At 40.1% G+C, this 27,122-nt stretch overlaps 1 protein-coding gene across 2 annotated transcripts in view; it reads right to left on the reverse strand.

The window, feature by feature from the left end:
- insyn2ab (inhibitory synaptic factor 2Ab) overlaps nt 1–27,122 on the reverse strand; it is a 69,720-nt gene that overhangs the window by 12,619 nt on the left and 29,979 nt on the right. For both annotated transcript variants that reach the window (XR_010544392.2, XM_065288387.2), the window contains exon 3: nt 11,562–11,633. Coding sequence is in view for 1 of the 2 variants with exons in the window: in XM_065288387.2 (XP_065144459.1) it covers nt 11,562–11,633 (72 nt within the window). In the remaining variant the exon portion in view is untranslated. The remainder of the gene's footprint in view (nt 1–11,561; nt 11,634–27,122) is intronic.

A 27,122-nucleotide genomic window follows, 5' to 3' on the forward strand; every position in this document is an offset into this window, starting at 1 on the left:
ACAGAGACTCCCGTTTTGCTTTTAATGATAATTAACACAGCACTAAATGTGGTTCCTTTCAAACGTTAAAAGTGTAGGCTACTCGTTAAAATATTATTACTGCTGTAAAATAGATTATTTTGATTATGGCACAATCGCTGGATAATTTTCAAGTTTTTTTTACAGAAGCCAATTACTTTTCATTTGCGATATGAACGTCTTCACGTATTGTTATTATTTGCGAGGTACATTTGCAGATAATTAATAAAGTCATACCTCTGTTTAATCGATTGTGTTTCGAAGTATACATGCTCAAACTCTTATGACAGCATTGTTTCCCGACGGATACCATAAAATAACGTGATCTCATTTCCAGAATCTCATATTTATATGAGATTGGGTATAACAAATAAAAAAGGTATACAAAAGTTGTATCAGTTTACCTTCATTCGTTTTTCTTACCTTTTATTTCCTCAAAATAAAAAATAAACATTGTAGCCTACTGTCAGCAGAGTAGAGAAAAAAAATGACACAGAGAAAGATAAATGAAACATGACATCTGTCATTATTTGCAAAATATTTAAAGGGCTATTACCAGAATTTCGACCGCAATAGGCTACTGTCTTTAATTTAATAATCGCAAATGTTCAGGCTAATTAAAAGGAAACATGAAAATGTCATCTATTGCAGTAAATGTATTTTTCAGGGGGGGGGGGGTTATGTGGGGACCCACCCACTTTTCATTTGCTTCCGACACCCATGCATGGAGCGGATTTTGGACTTTTATATAGTTTTTTATATCAACTTCTTGAACTATTTTTGTATGTTACCCTTTAAACCTTTTTTAATTTGTGTTTAAATTACTTTTTTTTCCAAAACAGAAACACTTTCACAAAGAAAACCACAGTGAAAAACATTTGCCGGAGTAAAAACTGTAAAACTAGTTCCGTTTTCCCCTTCTAAACGAAAACCTCAACCTCTTGACCACAAAGCAAAGCTTCTTGACAAAGCGCAACATTGTCAAATATTATGTTCGGCTATGAGTGCAGATGGCAATTGATTTCAGAAGAGGGCCTACGGGTCTTCAACAGACTGAATGAAGGTCAGAGTGAAAGATCAGCAGGATCACTTCTCAGGGCTTTACAGAAGAAAGTGGATTATTATCAAACCCTGCCCGTAATTGTTGTTTGAGCGGCCCCGCTGTCCATCTCCACCGTGCACATTGCTAGTATCTGTGCCATCTTTAATTCAAAGCGGCCTGCTTTGCCCTCCCCGCTGCCAGCGCGTGACCCATTTGTGTCCATTTGCAGGGATTCACATGCTGCCACATGGGCAGTAGAAGATGCTGAAGGACAGCTCCGTGTAATTTGTCTGATCGAAGAGTTGTACTTTCAGCCCTGAAATGCACCAAGGGAGCTGCAGCGGAGTCGGGCATTTCAATCAGCGCTTCCTCTCTGCCCACTCCCAAGGCAGAAATGAGAATTCTGGCAATCAGACTTCCTCTTGTCTTCGGTTTCCTCTTCCCTGTTTAGCGGCGAGGAACTGGCCTGCTCATTAACGCAGGAAATGTTCAGCAAAGTAAGCTCTGGCATCCACAAAGCACAAATGTGCTCACTTTCACGGTTTAGGAAAGTTCTAGCTTCCTCTTTTTCTCTTTGTGATTAGATGCATTTCAAAGAGCTGCTAGGGTGTTAGGCTCAGACGATGTGCAAGGAGTGGGAAAGAGAGAGAGAGAGACCTACGCTTTTAAAAACTGTCTGGAGCTTGTACGAAGCGTAAGATTTACTCTGTGTATTCTTGGTCCATAAATACTTAATAGAAACTGACTCTGTGCTTATAATGAGAAATACTGCGGCCTTTGAGAGCGAGAGGAGAATATCTGCATTACACCACATCTTAATAATTCATGCACGTAGGACACTTACAGTAATCTGTTTGAAAACTAAATAAAGTAATGTAATATACCTTGTGGGGAGACCAGGAAGTGTAATGGTAACATCATTTGTTTAATAAATTAGAAATTTGCTACACGCATGAAATCATTTTTGTACAAGACCACGCTCAGAACAGCAGAAATTGTCTCTGTGTAGAAAAATAAAGATTTTGCAGGACATTAAAACTATTTTAAGGGAACATAGTAAAAAAGGCCATAATACATTAATGGATGTTGAATGGCAGAACCCATCAAGCAACAGTCGATAGTTCACCATCTAACCCACTTCTAGCCAAAAAATACACTATAATTTAGTATTTGCCAAAAAAAACTTGTGATATGTATAATGCTGCATCATGTGTAAGCAAAGTCAACACTGATAACAAGTTGTTTGCTTTTTATTTTACTTGGTTATTTATTTATTTGTTTTATTTAATTTGGTTATTTATTTATTTGTTTTATTTCATTTATTTTTGGCCTATGGTTAGACATTTATTAAATTTTTACATTTGTTTACTTTTCCATTTTTAGCCTAGACGTCTTTTAACTCTTTCACCGCCTGCGTTTTTTTAAAAAGTTGCCAGCCAGCGCCAGCGTTTTTCATGATTTTCACCAAAGTTTAATGCCTTCCAGAAAATGTTCTTCTTTAAATATATAAACATACGATATACCAATTGAAAGAACAGACCCTCTGCTTTCAAACTAAAAAATTTCATCCTACCTTCAGTGGTTCTTTTGTAATCAGATTTTGAATATGGGTAGGTGTCTGCAAAAACACCACATTTTGAGCAAAAAGCAGAGATAATTCCATTTTTGTGACGGACTTTTCATAGAGATCCCATTCAGAGCGATCTTTAAAACAGACACGGACATGCACTCACTTGCCATTGGGCAATACTTCCGGGTTTAAAAAGTTACAGAAAAAGTTCCACCTGGTGGATAATAGCGGTATTGCAGAAATACGGAAAATCTCGTCATTGGCGGGGAAGCGTTTTCTCCTAATTTACGAGATATCTCGTCAATGGCGGTGAAAGAGTTAAAGTCACAATGAACAGTGTTGGGGGTAACGCATTACATAATAATATTACTTTTCTGGAGTAACGAGTAAAGTAACGCATTACTTTTTAAATGTACACGTTAATATTTGAGTTACTTTTTTAAAAAAGTAATGCAAGCTACTTTTGAGTTTAATTAGATTTAAAAAATTATCTACTGAATTAAACTGAACGTAGTCGCTTAGAAGTATGCACTTCATGCCTAAACACCTGTGTGGGAACAATTCGAGTCAGAAACTGAGATGGCAGGCCAGAGGTCGACATTTTTGTGATGAAATATGCAATTTCTGAATGCAGAACTTTTCAGCCATGAAAAACACCTGCAAGGCGTGAAAGAGATCAAGCCTTAGCTAAGAAAAAGTAACACAAAAGTAACTAAAAAGTAACGTAAGCAACTAACACAATAAGTTACTTTTTTTGGGAGTAACTTAATATTGTAATGCATTACTTTTAAAAGTAACTTCCCCAACACTGACAATGAAATGGAAGTAGCATTTGTCTAATTTTCCCCGTCGTGACCTATATTCGAGTGAAACATTTTGAATTTGTCCATGGAGAATTGATTGAACCGTTGAAAGTCATGTTTCAATTTGCTAATCGCTGCGATCTTTCCCGGGTCCCACCCTACCACCATTCCTCGTGACCTGAAGTCAATAGAGATCATTTCGAGGAGGGGAGGATATTTGTGTTTTTCAGTTCACAGATAACTCATTTGGATGGACTGATCTCACTGAAAGTCGTGTTATAGTCACGAAAATTTTGATTCATTTATTTGTGTCCATGGCACGAAATTCAGCTTTTTTCGTGCCTTGAGCACAAATGTCTTTTACATGTCACTCGCACGAATTTCTATAAATAGATTTTCGTGTCCATGGCATGACTTTCTTTTCCTGGCATTTTCTGTGTTGTTTTCTAATTGTTTTTCATACTTTCGTACCATTGTCGCTTGGGGTTGGGGTTAGAATCACTTTTTGTTACATTTTTAGACATCCTAACCCAAACCCCAACTCTAACCCCAACTCCAACCCCAACTCCAGGCAAGAATAGTTTTAAAAGCGGAAGAAAAAATTTAGAAACCAATACATAAAATTACATCCAAACCCCAAATCTAACCCCAATCCCCAGCAACAATGATTTTAAAATAGGGAAAAACTATGAGAAAACAATACATAAAATAACATGAAAGACAAAGTCGTCCCACGGACACGAGAAACTATTTATAGAAATTCGTGCTGAGTAACACGAAAAAGACATTCGTGCTCAAGGCAAAAAAAGCTGAATTTCGTGCCATGGACACAAATAAATTAATAAAAATTTTTGTGACTATAACACGACTTGCCGTGAGATCATGTTGCATTTGTGAAAAAATACCACAATATTCCAATTGCTTGGTCGGAAGGTTCTTTTTTAATTAAGTATTTAATATTGTAAAATCCACTGAAGCTAAACATATATACTATCTCTTCACCAGATGCGAGCTGTGGGACACGGCAAAGGCAGTAAATCCCATTACAATCAGTTTACTGTCGGGGATTTGTCAAATTACGTTGTGTCGCATCAAGTGTAGCCTGCATTGCTGATTTGAATAGGTTATATTGTCTTTTGTCACATCGCCTCATGTCGCCCGCATCCGGTGTGGACATGGTGAGGGTTTCCGAAGAACGACTACTAACTAGTGCCACAATAGACAAATTGTTAACCTGCATTTGTTTGAAAAATTCTTCGCATTTGCTCAAGGCATTTGCTGAAATCGTTTTTTTAGTGTGCCCATATGTGCAGACATGTACCAATGGCACATTTTGTACTTGACACTAATTTAAACAAGAATGAAAAGTACCTTTCAACAGTACTTTGTAGCCGATAAAAATGTGAATAATGTTTCAGGCACTCTGAGTTATAGACACTGCAAACAAAAAGTGTAACAACAGTCCCTGTTCTTCCCACAGAGACAAATCAAAGCACATCAGCACAAATGTATTTGGCACCATTAATAAGCCATTTTTTTAAACCTTAAAACAAGAATGGCATTGCAAAAAATGGATACCAGCCAGGCTGTGACACTAAATAAATGAAGTCGGACGGTACATGGAAACTATAGTTGTAGGGAGTTCTGTTGGAGTCTGATGGTTGCTGCTCTTTCAAAACTGCAATGGTTATTTTTTCCTATTTCTGATGAATGAGTCATGCCTGTCAGCTCACCATGAGGACAGAGGCCACGGGTCAGGCTGTCCACTATGCCACTATATGTCTTAGTATGTGTCCAAGGGAAAAAAAAATCACACATTGCTGGCTTTCCTGCTGGCATGAGAATGTAAAAATATACAGAAGTGCATGGGCTGCTTTGACATGTACAGTTGCAGCAATGTTACACTGGACATGATGATACTATTTTGTCATTGTCACATCTTATGCAAGATGCAAATGGCCCAATAATTTTGTTTTACAATCTTCTTTGATCATGCTATGCAATGCTGCCATTTGTTTTGCAAGTGTATGGCTATCAATAGATTTGTTTTACATTATATACTCATGTCGGCGGTTTTATTATCATAAATCAAACCTATGATGTTCTTTATTCTTTAGGTTACAGAAGGTCTTTTTTAAATAGTGCACATGTTCTGCTTTAAAATGAATATTCAGTAAATTATGTTGTTCAGTAAGGAAAATCCCTGTTTTGCCATATGGTCTGCTTCATGGGGCATTTGATTAGTGTTTTTGAAGCAATTTCCGTGAGAAATGACTGTAAACCAAAGCACAAACAATTTCAGCTAAACTGAGCTAATTCAATCTGGCAATGTCTTGGAAGCAGGGCCTGAAGTTAACTTTTTTGACCACCAGCCACTGTGGCAGGTGGATTTAGAAATCCACCTGCCACAGAGACTTTTTACCAGCCAGTTTTTTTTTTTTTTTTTTGCCCGAATAGTGAATTATAACACTGTCTTTATTGTATGAATTAAATATAATTTTTTTCAGAGCTACAAAAGTGAATTTCTCTTTGTCTTAGGTTGTTTGATTAACATTAATGACACAGACTTAAGTAGGTTAATTGAGGTTACTGTCTCTTTAAGACCAGCACAGACTAGTTTTTGACTCTCTATACATACACTTAAGACATAAAGAAATGTTTTATTAGAAAATGAATACTGTTGAGATCATTTTATTTATATGTGCCCTGTCAAGAGCAGAAAGATTTTATGTACGCATGCTTTTGGGAACGCGTCTCTCCGATGTGCCCTATTGAGTCCCCTTAAACCCGCGCACGCACACAGAGACAGAGGGGGCACAAACTGCGCACATAAACGCCGCACATACGTTGTTTTTCATTACTATATTCGCAAAATGTATGTTAATGTACTACAGTATAAGGCATAGTAGCGCAACTCTCTCTAAAGTTTACACATCAAGAGTTCTGATCCATTACAGCAGCACTACACATCTGTGCAACTGTGATTGTACAGTAGCATATGTCAGCATTGCATTCTCATCCCATGTCACCAACAGTTTAATACTTACTCGCACATCCAAACGTAGTCAGAGAAGTGCCTCATCTTCTCAATCGCATGAACGTTGCGAAACAGTCGCATCCTCTCAATGAATCACTCAATTTGCATCGGTGATATGCGCAGGTTGATAAGAAATGAGCGGGTGCCGGTTACGAGTCATCCAAAAATATTTTAATGATATTCAGGCCGCGGTCAGTCGGTCGAGTTTAAAAACTATTTTGAACAATTGCGGGCGGGGCGGGTTAGTGGAAAATGTCGGAGTGGGTTGTTTCTACAATGACCCGCGCATCACTGATTCGCATTGGCTACCCGCCAATGTGGCTGGTAGATTGACAGTGTTACCCGCCAATTGCAAAATCCACCCGCATTTGGCGCGTGGTCGGGTGTTAATTTCATGCCCTGCTTGGAAGCATGCATAAACTAACCAAGACTCCAGAAAAGGTCATGTTGCTATCATTGCTTATCGTGCTTATTATACAATCTATCAAGAATTAAAGGCCACCTAATATGCAAAATCCACATTTGGACATACTGTAAATGTGTGTTGGCAATGCGTGAAACCCATTGTCACTGTACAATGAAAAAAATCCCCATTAAACCAAAGCAGTCTCATTAAACTTGCTGTTTTGATTCTCTTATCAATGTGACATCACACTGATAAAGCCCAGATTAAGGCCAGTTGTCTAATGAATAGAAAATTAATCCTTTTTATAATATGATAATGTTTTATTTCACAAAAGCAAAAACCAAGCCAATAAATCAAAATTGTTTCTCCTTTCTGAGTTCCCCAAATTTTTACAGAGTCTACTACTTTAAAAAACTACTTTATACTGTTTGTTTTAAAAATTTATGTTTGCATACATAATAAATATATATTATACATTTAAATATGATTCATAATGTAAAAATAATCAACTTACGAACAATAAAGATACATTACATAAATGCACACATACATCTCAGTAGCCATTAAAACTTTCAATGTATAAAAAGAATAATCACTATCCTAAGCCAAACACGGGGGAACAGATTTTGACACAACACCGGCCGCGTAACCGTTTAGTCCATGCCAATTTTTTTATTCGGCAACACTTGGTTGGGTAAGGGGAAGGGGTAAGACAGGGAAATGGGATTGGGCCTTAAACCCTTTTGACATTTTGCCTGACATGGCTAAATAAAAATATAAATCGCCTCCCAAGACAACTCATTATGGAGCTGCTGGATCTTCTCAGACCATATTCTGTATCTAACTCTCTCTCTCTCTGTTGATTGTAGATAGATTTTTATTGAAAACATTAACCAATCGCAAGCAATACAGGATTAAACAGAAATAGCTGCAGCTGCTTGTCAATCAATTCTGATTGTAAAGTACCTTACCATTAGTATAAAAGTGTATTACATATTTTTTAAAAGTTGTTAAACCCATTTCAAGAAGTGGCACAAGTGGCACAACAGGATAAGGAGGGTGGATGATTAGCGAGGGATATCCGGTTCGTCTACCCATATTACTGACAATTTGATAATTTAATTAATAGTCTATATTTTACGGATAACTTAAAATAAATGTTAATGGAATAATTTAAGCAATGTTTCATTTGCATAGAACAATTTGTCTTTCTTAATGTCGTTATGCACCTTCGCGTGAAGTGGAAAATTAATGTACGTGTGCATCGATCGCAAATAATTCAGCACCTTCACTTGGGCCATTGTTAAGTCGAACTTAGAGGCAGCGTGTTAAGAAGCTTTCTAAGGGACACTTCGGGGAACACACTTAGGAACATAAACAACTTTGGTAAGATATATCTGTTTTGAGTCTTCTTAGCGCGCTAAGAGTGAGCATTATCGGGGAACCAGGCCCTGGTCTGCATAATGATAACTGCAACATTTTATTCATGCTGATGTTTGGAGGCCTGGATGAAAAAAATCAACTCATAATATGTGTTATAAAGTTTGAGTCAAGGATGTGTCATTGTTTAAAAGAACCTAGTGGTGCAGTATGCCGCAGCTAACCAGTTGGTTGTTTGCTAGAAGCATTTATCTGTCCCTTCTCTGTTGCTTTGAGAGAGTTGAGATGGAGTAATAGCGTGAGCTCTATCACATACCATGCTGGGATCTATTTTAACCCCGTATAAGCCTTTATGGGTCATAAAGAGTCCATTAAATGAGCACTTAACTTTGGAGGACATAGAATAAAGTTACTGTATAGTACCTACGTAACTGCACACACACACACACACACACACACACACACACACACACACACACACACACACACACACACACACACACACACACACACACACACACACACACACACATATTCTGGTTTCCATGTTTTGTGGGAACGTACTGTAAATAGACGTTTTATACTGTACAAACTGTATATTCTATTCCGCTTACCTACCCCATTCCCTAACCCCAACCATCACAAAAACCTTTCTTGTACCTTAGATTTTCAATAAACATCATCTTGTTTGATTTATAAGCTTGTTTCCTCATGGGGACATCAAAATGTCCCCACAAGGTCACAAAAATACTGGTATTCCTATCTTTGTGGGGACAATTGGTCCCCACAACGTGATAATTACCAGGTACACGCACACACACACACACACACACACACACACACACACACACACACACACACACACACACACACACACACACACACACACACACACACACACACACACACACACACACACACACACACACACACAGACTGCTTTGATTCATGAGCCCCAACCAAAGCATCTCTCCCCTCTTCACCATATCTTCATGGTAACTATGACAACCACATCATCCTCACTAATATACATTCCATCTCTCATTCTCTATATGTCAGTGCAAGTTGTTTTCAGTTTGGACAGCTCTCGTTTATTTTAGCCTAGTCTAATCCTTGTCTGGGAAACCACCCCATAGTAACCAATGGTGTATAGCATCCTTAATTGTAAAGTATTTAAATGCATGGCCTTTTGTGTCATACAGGTTTTGATTGACCTAAGGGTAAATATAATTTTTTTTTGTTAAGTGAACTCTTTCTTAATTTTTTCACACTTATATCCTTAGTCAACCAATAACTATCCATGCCTGTGCTCACATTTGAAATTGACAATGTGTTTTATTTTTACTAGTAGCTTTATGCCTGTGGGCTTGTGTTCAATGAGTGCTGACACGCTCATGTAGTTCACATATGTGTGTGTGTGTGTGTGATTTGACTTCCTCACTGTGTAAATTGAATTGCATATTTTTGATTTCTTTTCTGACCCAGGTAAATGTATTCCAGGGCTGTCTCGTAGGCGGTGAAGTGCCGCATTTATCTGATGATAGATGGCAAACACTTGCGGTATGTACATGTCACTGCATTTGATTTCAATGTGTAAATAAATTAATGCAAAAACGCTTTCTAGGCAAAATGTTGTGCGGGCATATTGCTGAAAAATAAACATTGGTGAATACGTTTGCACGTGCGAATTTGCGTCTGCAGGGTCACCGTACAATTCCAGGAGCCCAGATCTGAAAAAATCGAAGTGGACCATAGATGATTGAATTCAGGAGGCCTGAAATTACTAGTTGTACTATGCGTGCATGTAAGTTAGGTCTGCTGCATTTTGGGTTGCATGGTTGAATAAGCTCAACTGAAGTATATATATACACACAGAGAAAGTTTAACAGATTTCCACATAAATCACCAAATTTCAATGAATCTGTATGCCTTCCCATTTTAAGAACACAGGCACAACATCTTATTTCCATAATGCCCAACACAATTTAAGACATACTTTTATTTGGTGTTAAATAATAGAAATACTATTAAATTGACAAGCGTTAATGTAAGTATTGCATTGTGCACTGGCAACAGCTGGGTTATTTGCAATGGGTGGGTTATTTTTGACCCATAATGGGTAAATATTAAACAGAACACATGTTGGGTTAAAAATGACCCAATTGTATTGGGTCAATTTTTACCCAGCGGTGTGTTCTGTTTAAAAGGTGTGATTCATTTAAATACTATTCACCTTTAATATTGTGTCTAAAAGAGAAAAAATGCATATGCAAAACGTTGTAATAATATGTTCACACTTTTTCAGCGTTATTCTTCACTGCATGTCTTAAGTAAATCCTTATAGTAATTTTTTTAATGGCTGGTGCAAACTGTTAGGAAATCTGTCCATATGTTTTTATACTATGCCATCAAAAAGGTATAAAGCTTCTGAAATTCATTCAATTTTTAAATATTGCCCCTCAAAAACATCAGCACAACCTAACATCAGCATAACCTAATTAATATTCATAAGCTAAGCCATCACCACACCATGATGTCATAACCAGTAAGTAAATGCATGCCACTAGCTGCAAAACAGCTTTTAATACAATATATTTCTAAATAGCACTTAACGTTTCTCGTTTTCATTTCAGATCTCACAATTACACACACAAATGCGTGTGTGTGTTTAAAAGAGAGAAAAAGAGTAATGTGACCCACTATTTTTCAAGCAAATGAAAGCACTTATACTTTCAAAGCACTGCCTTTAAAGTCAACAAGCTCTTTAACTCCAAAACCATTTAAATATATTGCTTTTAAGAACAAAATAATTAACTCCAATTCCATTTATTTTGGAAGGAATAGTTGTTATGAGAATCATGCATTATGTACCTGACATAATCTGCATTCCTATACAAGCATTTAATTAAATGAATTTCAGTTCTCCAAGTGGATTTTTCATGTGGTCAGGTAAATTCATATGTTTGCGGGCAATAAAGCAACCGATGCAGTCAGAATATTTTTCATTTCTACCCCTGAAAATTCTCATTGTTGGAGCAGATCAGGCTAACAGCAAGGATTTGGTTCTTCAAAGCTTTGACCAATTGACAGTATGATCTCACAAAAATGTTTGTTGAGGACATATTGGCTTTAGTATGCAAAGATCCTCTTGAAAAAATAGAGCGGATTAGTCAATTTTCTAGCATATGTGCAATTCAAAACGTACTGTAGTGTACACAAAGCATTTCAAAAAGGGTGTGGATTCCAGCCTACAGTAGATCACAGACTAAGATGTCTTTAGATATTGTTTTTAGGCAAAGACTCACCTGTATATGATGCAGGCACTGTTACGACATGTGTCACAGTTGGCTGTATCTTGCCCAGTTCGATATGACAGTCTGTGGAGAAACAACGACTGATAAATATAGCGCACAAAAACAACAGAACAACTCAGAGCTTAATATTAAAATAAAAACACATTGGCAGAAAAATGCTCCAAAATGGTCACAAGCTGGTGCAGTACCCTTTAAAAAGGAAATATGTAGGAACTTTATATGTATACAGTATATGTGGTACAAGTGTGTACCTTTGATTTACTAATATGCACTCTTTGGTACCAATATGTATCTCTGAGGTGCTAATATTTAGATTAAGGTACAAATATGCACTCATTGCACTGCAAAAAAAACTTTCTTAGTATTTTTGTCTTGTTTTCAGTAGAAATATCTAAAAGTTCTTAAATCAAGATGTATTTTCGTGATGAGCAAAATGACTTAAGAAAATAAGTCTTGTTTGTAGACAAAATTATACAATTTAAGTAAATTTGTGCTTAAAACAAACAAAAATATCTGCCAATGGGGTAAGCAAACAATCTAGAAAATTTTTCTTAAACACTAAATTCAAGAAAAATTCAATACCCAGTTGGCAGATTTACTTGCTTGTTTTATGCACAAAATCACTTAAATTTGATATTTTTGGTCTAAAAACTAGACTTATTTTCTTGGGTCGTTTTGCTCATCAAGAAGAAGCATCTTAATTTAAGAATTTTTAGATATTTTTACTGAAAACAAGACAAAAATACTAAGATTTTTTTTTCTTGAAAATCATTTTTTGCAGTGCAGTATGTACCTTTGTGCTAACATGCACTTTTTGGTACCAATATGTACCTCTGAGCTATCAACATGCACTTTTTGGTACAGTACCAAAGTACCTCTGAGGTATGCACTGCAAAAATGACTTTCTTAGTTAGTATTTTTGTAAAAATATCTAAAAATTCTTAAATTAAGATGCTTTTTCTTGATGATCAAAACAACCAAGAAAATATGTCTAGTTATTAGATCAAAAATATCAAATTTTAGTGATTTTGTGCATAAAACAAGCAAAAAAATCTGCCAATGGGGTAAGCAAAAAATCGTGAACTTTTTTCTTAAACACTTGCTTACACCATTGGCAGATTGTTTTGCTTGTTTTATGCACAAAATTACTAAAATTCGATATTTTTGATCTAATAACTAGACATATTTTCTTGGGTCGTTTTGTTCATCAAGAAAAGGCATCTTGATTTAAGAATTTTTAGATATTTTTACTGAAAACAAGACAAAAATACTAAGATTTTTTTTTCTTGAAAATCATTTTTTTTTCAGTGCAGTATGTACCTTTGTGCTAACATGCACTTTTTGGTACCAATATGTACCTCTGAGCTACTAACATGCACTTTTTGGTACAGTACCAAAGTACCTCTGAGATACTGCACTGCAAAAATGACTTTCTTGTTTTAAGCACAAATATGTAATATTCTTAAATTAAGATGCTTTTTCTTGATGAACAAAACGACCCAAGAAAGTATGTCTAGTTATTAGATCAAAAATATCAAATTTTAGTTATTTTGTGCATAAAACAAGCAAAAAAATCTGCCAATGGGGTAAGCAAAAAATCTTGAACTTTTTTCTTAAAAACTTGCTTACCCCATTGGCAAATTTCTTTGCTTGTTTTATGCACAAAATTACTAAAATTTGATATTTTTGATCTAATAACTAGACATATTTTCTTTCTTCATATGCAAATCTGAATCAACTTTAAATCTTCTATTATAAAGCAGCTAATTCTGGTATAAAAATCTGATAAGATGAGATTTGATTCATTAAAAGCCACTATGAAATATTTGATAAGGTGAATGCACATCGATGATTTCACCTGTGACATCAGATTAACTCTTTATCAATAAGCCAATTTGCTACATTAATTGTTACCATAAGCGGCAAACAGACTAATGACTAACTTAGTGGAAGAATTGTTTATTGTGATTCTTATAAATAGAGTTATCTTTTATCATATTGCTATTCTGCCTTGTTGAAAATCACCCCGTAACCACCACAATAAAGTCACCGTAATACAGGACTCATTGCTTCATTTTGCCCTATGCCTCAAATTTCAATGATGGAAGACACCAGCATTGAATTCCCTGTTTCTATCCACTGTTCAATTGTGGCCCTTGGGCTGTAGTGGCATTAATGTATGTACAAGGGAATGATGGATCATGCACTAGGCTGGCACACTTCAAGTGGTTTTGATATATTATTTGTGAGCTGATGTGACACTGTGACACATGCCTCGCAATCCTCCAGAGATGATACGAGGGCCGTACCCGGTAGCCACGCAGTTATGCATTTTCATTAAACCTTAATGAAGGCCTAATTGGATCACTTTATCCCTCTGAGCTCTCGAGTGTCAGGATGGTCATTGATATTCTGCGCTCAGTTCGATCTGACGTTGCCGAGGAGTTTACAGGGAAACTGCTACACACACATTATCTGCAAACACAGAGGACTGAAGGAAAAGCTACGAATTGCTGCAGCCATGCAGTAGGAGGGGACACAAGATGTGCTAAGCTGTATACTGCTTTATGGGCTTGAAAAAATGATATTTTTACCCAAACATCTCAGAAACACAGCACTGCATGTCAAGAGCGATCTGAAAAAAAATGTGAATTGAATGATTGAACCCTTCATCATGGTAGAAGCCCATAAGATAAAAGATTAGGAAGGGCAAGCATAACTTAGAGTAGCAGGAGAACAGGGGACTAACGGTGGTCAAGGTGACTCCAAGAATAAACGCAAGATCTGTCAGGTGTGCATACGGGTTCCTACGTTTAGGAATCAGTATATTAAGCTTTCTGAGCTTCTCATATATTTACTTGAGAAACAAAATGACATAAGATACTGTATTTTGTTTTTTAAACAAAATTATACAAATAAGGTGAGATTATGCTTAAAACAAAAATAAAAATTGCCAACGGAATAAGAAAAATAAACTTTAAGTCCTAATCTAAGGTCTTTGGTCACCTTAGGCTACTTAAGTAAACATATCTTGATTTAAGAATATTTGAAAACAACACAAAAATTGGCTACATGTTTTGTCTATAAATATTTTCCATGAAGTCATTGGCTGGAACATTGGAGGAACGAGCGAGCGATTGGTAACATCTCCAAAGGACGTCACGTTTTCGACGGCGCTGTTTGGATTATCTATTATACTACCTCCCTATTTTAAATACAAACTTTGAAGGCGGGTTCATGTGTTTAACGGAGTGTAATCTCATATACCCTTAAATGTTACGATGTAAATAGTCCTCAGATTGTATATTATATTCTATTACCATACGGTCATGTGAAATCTGATGTAAACAATAGACTATATATCTATATTTCACGGATAATATGCATTTGTGGACAAAAAGATCATTGGATGATTCACACATCTGAAACAGACTGGATTCGACTTGTGATCCCCACAAAGGTAAAAAGTTATGTTTATTTTTGCATGTTGTCATACAGACTTCTTTCACAAAATACTACATATGATGCTAGAACATCTGTCTCTCAAAACGGCTTTACAGGGGGTATGGCTTAGATAAATGAGATGTAAATGAGCCCTATTGTCTCTCCAGGCTGGGAAAAGTGTTAACTCTTCTTTCTCAAATTTCTCAGCATTCTCTTTCTTGAATGTGTTATATTAAAATGGCCACAACTTCTCCAAATCTTATCAGATTTTCATGTGTTACACATTGTTGGAAAGCTCAGAAACTGCACTTTCAGAATCTGTGAATAACTCAAAATGCCCCAGATCACTTTCCGTGACTGGTCACAAATACTAAAAGTATTATAATTATTTGCAATGTAACTATTTTCACAGAAGTAGCTTGACTGTAACTTGCCTACTAAGCTTGAAGCTTAAAGGATTGCAACTGACCGACATTGTGCATGAAATGAATTGATTTAGTTGGGTTGCTGAGTCACATGATTCTTATCATACACATTTATAAAAGGAGTGTAAAAGTGGACTGTACAGTAATATTATGTATATATTTCAGTTCATCTTATATTGTTAAATGTGGGTATGCCCGTCACTGAATTACACATGAGTGCTGTGCTTTGTCCGTGGGAACTGGATCTTAGTTATTGCAGACCTCAGCTCTGTTGAAAGACACAATCTGCCCTCTAACTGGAGTTGTGCCCTGAGAGAGCCTGAATGACACATTACTATGTTGCTGGAAAAATTGTAAAAAACTGACACTGACAGCAGAGACGTCTCACGTTACTCAGTTTATAATCATGTATTAATGTGTCTTTATGGTGTAAATATGCAACTGGTATGCTATTAAGACATACTGATACTAATGAAATTAAGATATGACTTGGTTTATAATATATACCGTAAAAAAGGATCAACTTTAAAAAAAATACTTAAATTGGTAATACCCAAAACAAATATTATTAAGTGAAATTTTAAGTTGATCCAACTTTTCACTTTTTACTGTGTACTAAAGATATAGGGCCCTATTTTAACAATTTAAGCGCATGGTCTTAAGCACATGGCGCACAAGCTAAAAGGGTATGTCCGAATCCCCTTTTTCTAATTTAATGACAGTATAAATGGTTTGTAGCCTGGTCCAACCAGACTCTCATACATTCATTTCATTTGTACAGAGAGTCTGGCCACGCTCCATTGCAAAGCATTACTTCCGTTAAGGAGGGTCCATTGTTGAAGTTTAAAACTATTGGATCTGCCCAGAGTTACTCAGGATCTGCCAAAGCCAATCGCTAACGTGTGGTCGTGACGTATATCATGCACCGAAACCGGACGGAAACAACAAGTCAGAATAATCAGACAAACAAAACTTAGCAAACCTGGTTCTTGCTCTGGCTTTAACTTCTGTATATTCGGCAGTTTTGCAACAACGGACCGAATAGCTTTTCTCACGTCTTTCTCCGCTGCCATTACTGAACTACAACTCAAACTGACGCACGACCTCAACGTCATCGTTCTTAGCCACCCCCATCTGTTCGCTGATTGGTCCTGCAGATTTTTGCAGGAGAAAACGAAACTCTATAGAGCCATCCCAGACGTACTGCTGAAGCGAAATGAAAATTAAGCGGAAGCACGTAGGAGGGCGGAGCAAGGCTAAATGGTTTGTGCGCCTAGGGCACCATCTAAAAGGGTTGTTTCTATTCTCGTAATGAGTAATGGGTGTGTTTTAGGCGTAACGTGCAAATAAACCAATGAGAGATTTGTCTCTGATCCCCTTTAAATGCCAGTTGCGCTCGCGCCATGCCGATTCCCTATTTAGATGACGGAATTTGTAAACTGAAAAACTAAACGGAGGAAGAAGACCACCAGTTTAAGATTGGTGTTAAAAAATTGCATTGTTTATATTTGTATTAATTTTTTTATTTTTATTAAAACCTTTGGTTCTCTTTAAAAGTCATTTCTTTCAGTCATGAAGGTAAAAATAGCAGGCTTTTAATTGCTGTAAATGTATGGATATCTACATGAAAATACTTTATTTGTTACAAACGTATGGAGAGCCGAAACGTTTCACCACTCGGACAGCGTTGTGTGTTTTGAAAAGCATTACTTAAAAAAGGTTCTCGCACCATATCCAGAGGTACAAAGTCATCATATACAATAAATCCGTGGGGTAGCATTTAAAAAAACATTTAAAGGGGACAAAGAATGAAAAAAATTTTTACCTTGTCTTTGTTGAATAATGGTAGTCTACGAACATTCAAAAAGTGCTAGAAATGTATACATTTCAGTCTCATAGAAATGTCAGCCAGAAAACTTCCCTATCTGAAAAACTGATGCTTATGACATCACAGGTATCTAACTGCCACTCCACTTTAAAATAATTGGCTACATTTTTTGAGTGGCAGCAAAGTCAGCCAATCAGTAATGAGATTGCAAATTAAGCCAGTAGGGGGAGCCAAATAGGTGCAAAACCACTTGTTTAAAATCCCCCACCTATCTGAGAGAGGTTTTTAGGAAGCTTCTAAGGCATTACAGACCCAAACAAAAAAAAATTGTCTACATGTCACATCACAGAACAAGGATAAATACCCCGTTCAATCATTCTATGTCACCTTTAAAAATAAATGCAATATTTGCATTTGTTTAAAGCAAAACATTCAATTGCCTACCAGGTTACTGTTGAAGCAGCTCTTTACGCCTTCTAACGTCTCATAATCAGTTCTCATTTGTTCGAGAGACTCAATAAAAGTTTTTTTACATTTTAATCCTTTAATTTTTATATTTAAAAACGTTTGTGAGCTGTCCATGTGTGTAATAAGCAAACGTGCGTTTTTATCCCATTTATATTCGCATATTACTAACACGCTCTTTAAATAACAAAAACAGAATTGTGCCATTGACTTTAGACCAGGTTTTAGTTTGTCAATACAGCGTAGTCTATTTTAGTTGCCTCAAAATAGCAACGCGCCAACAATGCACCTGAACACACCTTGTTTTTAGACCAGCATGCCCATGGGCGAACAAATGGGCGCAAATGCATTTGATATTTAAACAACGTGATTCTGGAAATGAAAATGATAAAGGTGATGTGCTGAAAAGAAAACGCTGCATTGCACCGGGTGTATGATAGGGCCCGTAAAGTTTATTAGACACATTCTTGAGATTTTATTTTTATTTATTTTCCCTTTATTTAACCAGATAAAACAAATGTAAATTGTTTATGAATTGACCATACTAATTATTGATAAAAAATATAGAGAGTCAAATTTACAGAAAATATATTTTATGTAAATATATGAGGGATTTTCCATGCAAAAATTGCCTATACAGTGTTAGGGTTTTGCCATGCATTTGCTAAGCCATTGTGGGTGGTTGCAAAGGGCATTGCTTAATAGTTGCTTACTGACTCAAGACAAAAAGCCCACTCCTAAATTCTTTTAATGGTGGTATCTAGAAATAACTTATATTCGTTAATGTATACAATTTTCTCCTTCATTAAATTGTTTTCCAGGTAAAAGTCAGATTTCTTGTAGAAGTAAAATCACTCTTTTTGCAACTAGCCACACAATTTTGCGAACTTCAAAGTGTGCATTGATAGATGACATCTGAATCTGTGTAGTTCTTTAATATAAAGCAGTTTATGGTAATGTGATGCAGGAGCAATACAGACGCTTTCACATCTGCTGTAAAAAGTCTTCACTCCTTGTATATCTCCAGCGAGATAACACCCATGAAAAAGCACATCAAATATATTTTTTAAACACACTGTGTCCGTCTGCCTCATGCCCCCACAGTTCTCTTTTTTGAAAACTAAAATGCGGTCACCCTAGCGTAACACAAACAATGCGGTGCAAGTTACACAGCAAATTTTAATTTGTAGGGTTGTGGGTTTGTTCGCTAGTCTTATTGATTGTTGCTTAATTGTGTTGTCAAGGTAAGGAAATGCATTAGGAAGGTTTAGGAATTCAAATAGCCCACAGCAAAGCAGGCACAATCCCATTGTTTTCCAGACGCCGGCAATCTGTTTTCAGTCTGGATAGTCATTGACACACTAATGAGCCAGTCGTGATAATGATTTAAAAGAAATTCAGGTGGCTGGCTCTCTATTTGAAAACATCACCAACTGTCTTTGGAAAGCGATGCATGAGGATAAGCCTGCCATCTTCTAATATAATGATGAGCCTTAGCTAAAAGAACAAAATGTGTGAAAACGCTTCTGGAGAAAGTGATGTTTTAATTGGAAACATTAGCAAAGCCAAAGCAAACAAAAACTTTATTTAATGCCTCCCTTAAAATAGGAAATGCTATAGAAAAAAAACATTTACAGTTTTAAAGTTGCAATAAGTTCATGAAAATAGATCAGTACACCGTAAGTAGTTTTGGATTAAATTTGGCAAATGCATAAATAATGAACAACTGGTAGGATTTGAATATTAAAGAATACAAATAATAAATATAAACACTTTAAAAAGGTCTGCAAAATGCATAAATGTAATTGTAATACATTTTGCACAGATAGCCTACTAGTATTCAATAGTGGATTTGTAGTAAGTTGCAAACTGTTACCTGCAAGCCACCTAACCCTACCAGGCACACCACACCATCCATCAGCACTAAAAGCTGGTTGAACACCTAAGGTCTGTACCTCTGGTGTACATCCATGCCAGGCTCCTGAGTGCTTGGCACTTTATGCTCTGCCCACCCTTGCTGTCAGCAGCATACAGACGCTTTGTTTGAATTAAAAGCTCTGCTCTCAGACAGTGAGGAACATCAAACCCCTGGCCGTGGATGGTTTAACCCTGGGAGACCAGCTGAGCTTTCATGTGCCCACTCATCGTTTCTGAGCTCTGCTGCTCTGATGACACCTAGCATGTGGGAGCGAATGGACAGACGTCCTACCTCTGATAATAACCCACATACTCATTGTGGAAGATGGGTGCACGTTTTCTTTGGAAGATGAAAGGCATGCCTGATGAGGCGATGCTAATTGAGGCTGGTTTTGTGTTCGGAAAATACGGTCTGCTTTTCTCACTCCTGACTCAGGATTAGAAAGAGCTCCTTAGACTGTTGGTTAGGCTTTGGGGCCATTACCTGCTCAGTGCAATGCCTGAAGGACAGTCAGTGCTGAGGGTTTCTATATCAACTCCAAAGCCATAAAGTGACCAGTTAGGCACATTTCCAGGAATTTTTAAGGGGGTGGATATAATCCATCCATCTGGTGTTTGTGAGGTGTCTACTAACTAAATGGGCAATGTCAAATTGGATGATGTTAAGTAGCAGAATATGTGGACAGAAGCATTTTATACATTAGTTTAGGATTTAAAAGACACCAGGGTACTGGATGGGTCACATACAGAAACTGATACTGTATATAAAATGGCTGTATGGTTTTATAAAGAACCTTAAACATCCGCAAAACCTTTCTGTTGCACAACAGGTTATTTGTGCATGGTTTTAGAGGCTATTAAAAGGTAAGAAGTGTTTGCTAAAGTGACCTAAAGGTTCTGTAGCAAACCAAAAATGCTTTTAGCACCTTTGCTGTATATGTAAGATTGTATGGCTATAGCTCACTGTATATGTATACAAGGTTTAGGTTGTGATTTGATTATATGCATAGCTAGCATCACTGAATGCTTTTAAGTAAACAAGCAGCCGTCTGTTATGTCCTGTACTACAGTAAGTAGACAGGGTATAAAAAAGTCAATGTCGATGCGACTGAGCGGAACAAAAGTGAACACAAATTTTAAAGGACAGAGCACGTGCAAAGCATGAATATAAAAATACTGTTTAAATCATGAATAATTTATTGTTTATTCTTAATATCACTAAATGTGTTTCCATTAAAGATTTGCACAAAACTTATTTGCGGTATTTTTTGAAAATGTTAATAGACACTGTTGCGAAATGACAGGGTTTCCATTTAACCAATGTTATGCCACTAAAACCATATTTTATTGTCTTCACGATAAGTCATTCTGAAAACCATTGCAACTTGTGTGTTGGACTTCATACAACGCGGCGCAGACCGATATGCGTATAACTTCAAAATACCGCTAGAGCGACTCGAAAGCATACAGCACATTCTACTCCCGAACTGATCTCACTATATTTTCTTATTACACGGCTCTCTGGCATGCTTGATTCTGATTGGTCAGTTGAGACATTTGCAGGTTCGTTCTTTTCAAATAATAACCGCTCCAAAGTAATAACGCATAGCCGGTACTACTTGTACGATTGAAATCGCTCCGCGCCAATAAAGATCAATAAAGATTACTGTTTGGCGCCATCTTGTGACAAACACTGGACAACCACGACAAGACACAGACAGCTTACTGAGACTGAACTTGACAAAATAGAGCATGACAGCTACGAAGCCAACACACAAAAAAATACAGAATGGTCATTAAAACTTCTCAAAGACTGGCTAAAAGAGAAAAAATGGAGACAGACAACTATGAAGCAGAGGATCTTAATAAGGTATTACGATCATTTTATGCATCTGTGCAAAGTTTCGCGGAAGGATAAAAATGTTAATTTAAAACAAATATGCCAATAAAATGTTTCAAATTCATATTCATGTCCGTTTTTTTCTTATGTGACAAGTAGCCGTGTAATAAGCGGGATAATGTAGAGGCAGCCGGTAGTTATCGGGAAATAAGCCCCTTCAGTGTGATACAAGACCCTCCGCTTCGCGTCGGGTCCTGATCACACTTTCCTCCACATTATCCATTACATGTCATACGTTTGTCAGTTCACCTCTTCTGTCTTGTCCTCCAAATAGACATAGCATGCTATATTTTAAAGAATTATCATGTGACGTTTACGCACATCAGGTGACGTGTAAATGTCATATATTGCATTTCCATTGCAGTTTCGCAATATATTCCTTTTTCGGATTTTCCAGGGAAAAAACACCTCACACGAGTGTAAAACATTTTTGGTGATGCATAGGAGTTTTTGCAAAATTTACGTTTTCCATTGGGGGCATTTTCAATTCGCTATTTCCATTTATACAATTTAAATGGTTATGGAAATGCAGCTAGTTAGATAGTGTTTACCCAAAAATTAAAAATCTGTCATCATTTACTCACTGTCATGTTGTTCTAAACCTGTATGAGTTTCTTTCTTCTGCTGAACACACAAGAATATATTTTGATAAATAAAGGAACACTGTACACACTGTTGTAATGCTGCATGCAAGTTTAAAGGGGCCATGGCATGAAAATCTGACTTTTTTCATGTTAAAGTGCTATGCTTGGGTTCCCAGTGCTTCTATCAACCTAGAAATGTGAAAAAGATCGACCCAGTAACTTAGTTCCCTTTCAATACGGTTCACTTCGCATTGCGTCAGTTTGCTGACGCTATGGGGGAAACTCCTGTTTACTCCGTGATTGAAGCCTATTGGTTAACGTCTGTAGAAAATACAGACCAATGACGTTTGAGCCCGCGCGGGGGCGTGGCACACGTCCCTATATAAGCCGGTGAAATACGTCAAGAGCTCATTACTTTTCTCCTTCAGCGCGAACCTTCTCGCTGCTCCGAAGAAGAAGCCCTTACTCGCCGTCGATCCAAGCACTGCAGCGGACTACAACACACCAGCGTGTTCCCCTGCCGCTTTCCGGTGAGCCTACAAGAGTATCTAAAAGAGCAGAAGCGCGTTGAGATAATGTCGCTTCGGCATTGCGGCTCCTGCCGAGCCCCTTTGCCCGTGGAGGATTTCCACAAAGAGTGCGTCATCTGTCTGGGTCCTGCCCACGCCGAGGCCGTACTCACTGAGGCGGGCTGCGCCCACTGCGAGCTCCTTCCTATCGCGGTGCTGCGCTCCCGCCTCGATATCTTTAAACGGAAGGCTTCCCGTGCTCTCCCGCCTAAACAGCAGCGGAGCCGTGAAGCTGGAAGACACCCTGAGACCGAGTCCACGCCGGCTCATCCCCCGCGTGCTCTGTCTCCCCGCCGTCATCCTGTCACCTTCGCCCGTGAGGACTTACGCCCCCTGCCGAGTGCTAGCGGCATGGTTTCCTTTGGGTCCGGTGACAACTTGGAGATGATGTCATCCTCTGAGGAGTTGGAGGATTGGGCGGCTTCGGATGACGACGCCCACGCAGCCGCCGCCGATGAACCTACCGAGTCGCGTCCTCACGACTCTGAGCTCATCCGCATCTTGACGCAAGCTACGGCGGAGCTCAATATCAAGTGGTCGCCGCCGTCAGAGCCTCAACTCAGCCGGTTGGACGAGTGGTTTCTGCAGCCCGGGCGCCGTCAATCATCCCGCCAACGGCAGGCGCCGTTTTTCCCTGAGGTTCACCAGGAGCTCACCAAATCCTGGCGTGCTCCCCACTCCACCCGAGCTCAGAGCGCCGTCTCCCACGTCCTCTCCGTAGTGGACGGCGCCGACGAACACGGCTACTCTAAGATGCCGCCGCTCGAGGAAACTGTCGCCGCCCATCTCTGCCCGTCTTCAGCCGGCGGATGGAGGGCTAAGTTGAACCATCCGTCGAAGCCCTGTCGCCTGACATCGACCCTGGCGTCGAAATCCTACGCCGCCGACGGACACGCTGCATCCGCTCTCCATACGATGGCGGTACTGCAGGTATACCAGGCAAAACTCCTCCGTGACATGGACGAGTCAGGTCCGGACCCATCGACCTTTCAAAACCTGCGCAGCGCGACTGATCTGGCCCTTCGCGCCACTAAAGTCGCCACTCAGGCTGTAGGAAGAGCCATGGCCAGCCTGGTTGTTCTGGAGAGACATCTGTGGCTGAACTTGACGGAAATCAAGGACACGGACCGGGTTGCCCTTCTTGACTCGCCCGTGTCACCGTCGGGGCTCTTCGGCTCCGCTGTGGAGGGGTTCACCCAGCGCTTCACTGAGGCACAGAAATCGTCGCAGGCTATGCGGCATTTTCTACCGAAACGATCTGCCTCAGCGTCTGAGACCGGCCGCCCAAAACCGCCGCCAACTCAACGCCCTAAGCCAGCACCAGCTCAGCCCCAGCCGAGAGCTGAACCGGAGGTCAAGCGCCAGCGTCCTGCACGACCGGCTGGCCCGCCTCGACGCCGCGGTCCCCGTCCTAGGATTACGCTGGACCCGACGCCGGCACCGCCTCCCTGAAGAGAGTCTGAGGAGGAAAAGAGGCTCTGGTCCCGCTTCGGCCGGCCCGCCCTCGAAAGTTCTGCGTGTTTCAGTCCCCTCGGGCGCTGGACACACCCTCGCTGTAACAGCGAAACACAAATTTTTACCTTTTCACAAAAAGAGCAAATTTCCTCCTCTGTACACACAAACACACACACACGGCTTAACGTCCATAAGCATATCGACGCTCGCCGTCAAATTTCACGTTTGGCAATCCACCCCCGGTATGCCGGGCTGGATTCTAAACGTAATCCAACACGGTTATTCACTTCAATTCGCCCGGAGACCACCCCGGTTTCGCGGCGTTCTCTACACCACTGTCCCAGACGATCGTATACAGATCCTCAGGGAAGAGGTGCGTTCTTTATTACTAAAAGACGCGATAGAGACGGTCCCGGCGGATCAAAGCGAATCAGGCTTTTACAGTCGTTATTTTCTCGTTCCAAAGAAAGACGGCGGCCTCAGACCGATATTGGATCTACGCGTTTTGAATCGCGCTCTTGCCAAACGGCCGTTCAAAATGCTTACAGCCAGACGAATCATGGCGTTAATTCGACCGGGCGATTGGTTCATATCAGTGGATCTGAAAGACGCTTACTTTCACATTCCGATAGCGCCACGTCACAGGCCGTTCCTAAGATTCGCGTTCGACGGGACAGCATACCAGTACAAAGTTCTGCCCTTCGGATTATCTCTGGCACCACGCACATTTACCAAATGTGCGGATGCGGCTCTCGCCCCTCTCAGACAGAGCGGCATCCGCATATTGAATTACCTCGACGATTGGCTTATTCTGGCACAGTCAGAGAGGGAAATTACTGCGCACAAGACCGTTGTACTCCAGCATTTGGAGAATTTGGGGTTCAAAATCAACCTCCAGAAGAGTTTGCTCACCCCCACGCAGCGAATCACGTTCTTAGGCACGACGCTCGACTCATTAAAGATGCGGGCATGGCTTACACAGGAACGCGCGCTCACGGTCAGACGCGAGGCGGCATCGTTCAAAGCGGGTTCACATCTCCCTCTCAAACGATTCCAGAAAATGCTGGGTCTGATGGCAGCAGCATCCCCACTAATACCGTTGGGAATGCTGTTCATGAGGCCGCTTCAGTTTTGGTTGAAAGCGAAAGTTCCGCCCCGTGCTTGGTTGTCGGGCCGCTTATTAATCAAAATCACGTACAGCTGCGTGAAAGCGCTTTCGATATGGACATCCCCTCACCTTTTCCTCTCGGGCACGGAGCTCGGCTCCGTGAGCAGGAGGAAAGTGGTGACTACGGATGCGTCTGCGACGGGTTGGGGCGCTCACTGCGACGGCGAGCTCGCCTTCGGTGCGTGGAACAACCAGTTGTCTCAGCTACATATCAACCACCTCGAGATGTGGGCGGTTATCTTAGCGCTACGACACTTTCGACCGAAACTCCAACATCAACACGTTCTAGTGCGGTCGGACAGTATGACGGTGGTTTCGTTCATAAACCACCAAGGAGGGCTGAGATCTCGCTCCCTATCCAGGCTGGCGAAACGGCTTTTATTATGGGCTCACGCGAACGTACGTTCGTTAAAAGCGACTCACGTACCGGGTGTAGCCAATACGGGTGCAGACATTCTCTCGCGCAACGGTCCGCCGCCGGGAGAATGGAGACTGCATCCTCAGACGGTCGAGAGAATATGGACCGTCTTCGGCCGGGCGGAGATCGATCTGTTTGCATCAGACGAGAACGCGCATTGCCCGATCTTCTTCTCGAGACATCACGATGCCCTGTCGCAAGCATGGCCGGCGTGTCTTCTGTATGCTTTTCCTCCGGTGGCCCTGTTACCACAGGTCCTTCAGAGGATAAGAGAGACGAAATGCGCGATAATTCTGGTCGCTCCGTTTTGGCACAATCAACCGTGGCTCCCCGACCTATGGCAGCTGAAAACATCAGCACCATGGCCAGTACCGCTGAGGAAAGACCTCCTATCTCAGGCGAGAGGGGCGATATGGCATCCACAGCCGGAGCTATGGAATCTACACGTTTGGTCTCTGAACGGCAACCTTCACGCCTTTCAGGACGAGTGTTAAATACTCTAACTGAAGCTAGGGCCCCATCTACCAGGCGCCTTTACGCTCAAAAGTGGTCTATTTTTTCTGATTGGTGCACGACGAAAGACTTAAACCCAAACACCTGTGAAGTGGAGCATATTCTCTCCTTTCTGCAGGAAATGCTGGACAGCGGTCGCGCGCCCTCGACGCTTAAAGTGTATGTGGCGGCGATAACGGCGAATCACGCCCTTATCGCCGGTCGCACCGTGGGAAAACATGATCTAATCATTAAATTCCTCAGAGGCGCTCGCAGACTACACCCACCGCGACCTAACACGGTCCCGTCTTGGGATCTGTCCACGGTCCTGAAAGCGCTGCGCGGTCCCCCTTTCGAGCCCCTCGAGCAGGCTGACCTGCGCGCTCTCTCGTTTAAAACCGCTCTCCTCCTGGCGTTGGCATCGGTTAAACGAGTGGGCGATTTACACGCGTTTTCAATTGACCCGTCGTGTCTGGAATTCGGTCCTAACGATAGCAAAGTGATCCTTAGACCGAGAGCGGGATACATTCCTAAAGTTTTGACCACGCCATTTAGAGTTCAGGTGGTTTCACTTCTCGCCCTTCCAACGGCGGACGGCGAACAAACCCCGAACACGCTCTGCCCCGTCAGAGCGTTAAGAATATACACGGACCGTTCTGCCTCATACCGCAAGTCAGATCAGCTGTTCGTAAGCTTCGCACAACATTCCTTAGGTATGCCGCTCACTAAACAGAGGCTATCTAAATGGATCGTCGAAGCCATTGCTTTGGCTTACGCCTCCCTGAATGAACATTGTCCAGTTGGTTTAAAAGCTCACTCCACGAGGGGTATGGCTTCATCTTGGGCTTGGTCTACGGGGATTTCTATCGTTGACATTTGTAACGCGG

The sequence above is a fragment of the Paramisgurnus dabryanus genome, chromosome 17 (assembly GCF_030506205.2).
Source record: "Paramisgurnus dabryanus chromosome 17, PD_genome_1.1, whole genome shotgun sequence".
NCBI classification, from domain to species: Eukaryota; Metazoa; Chordata; class Actinopteri; order Cypriniformes; family Cobitidae; genus Paramisgurnus; species Paramisgurnus dabryanus.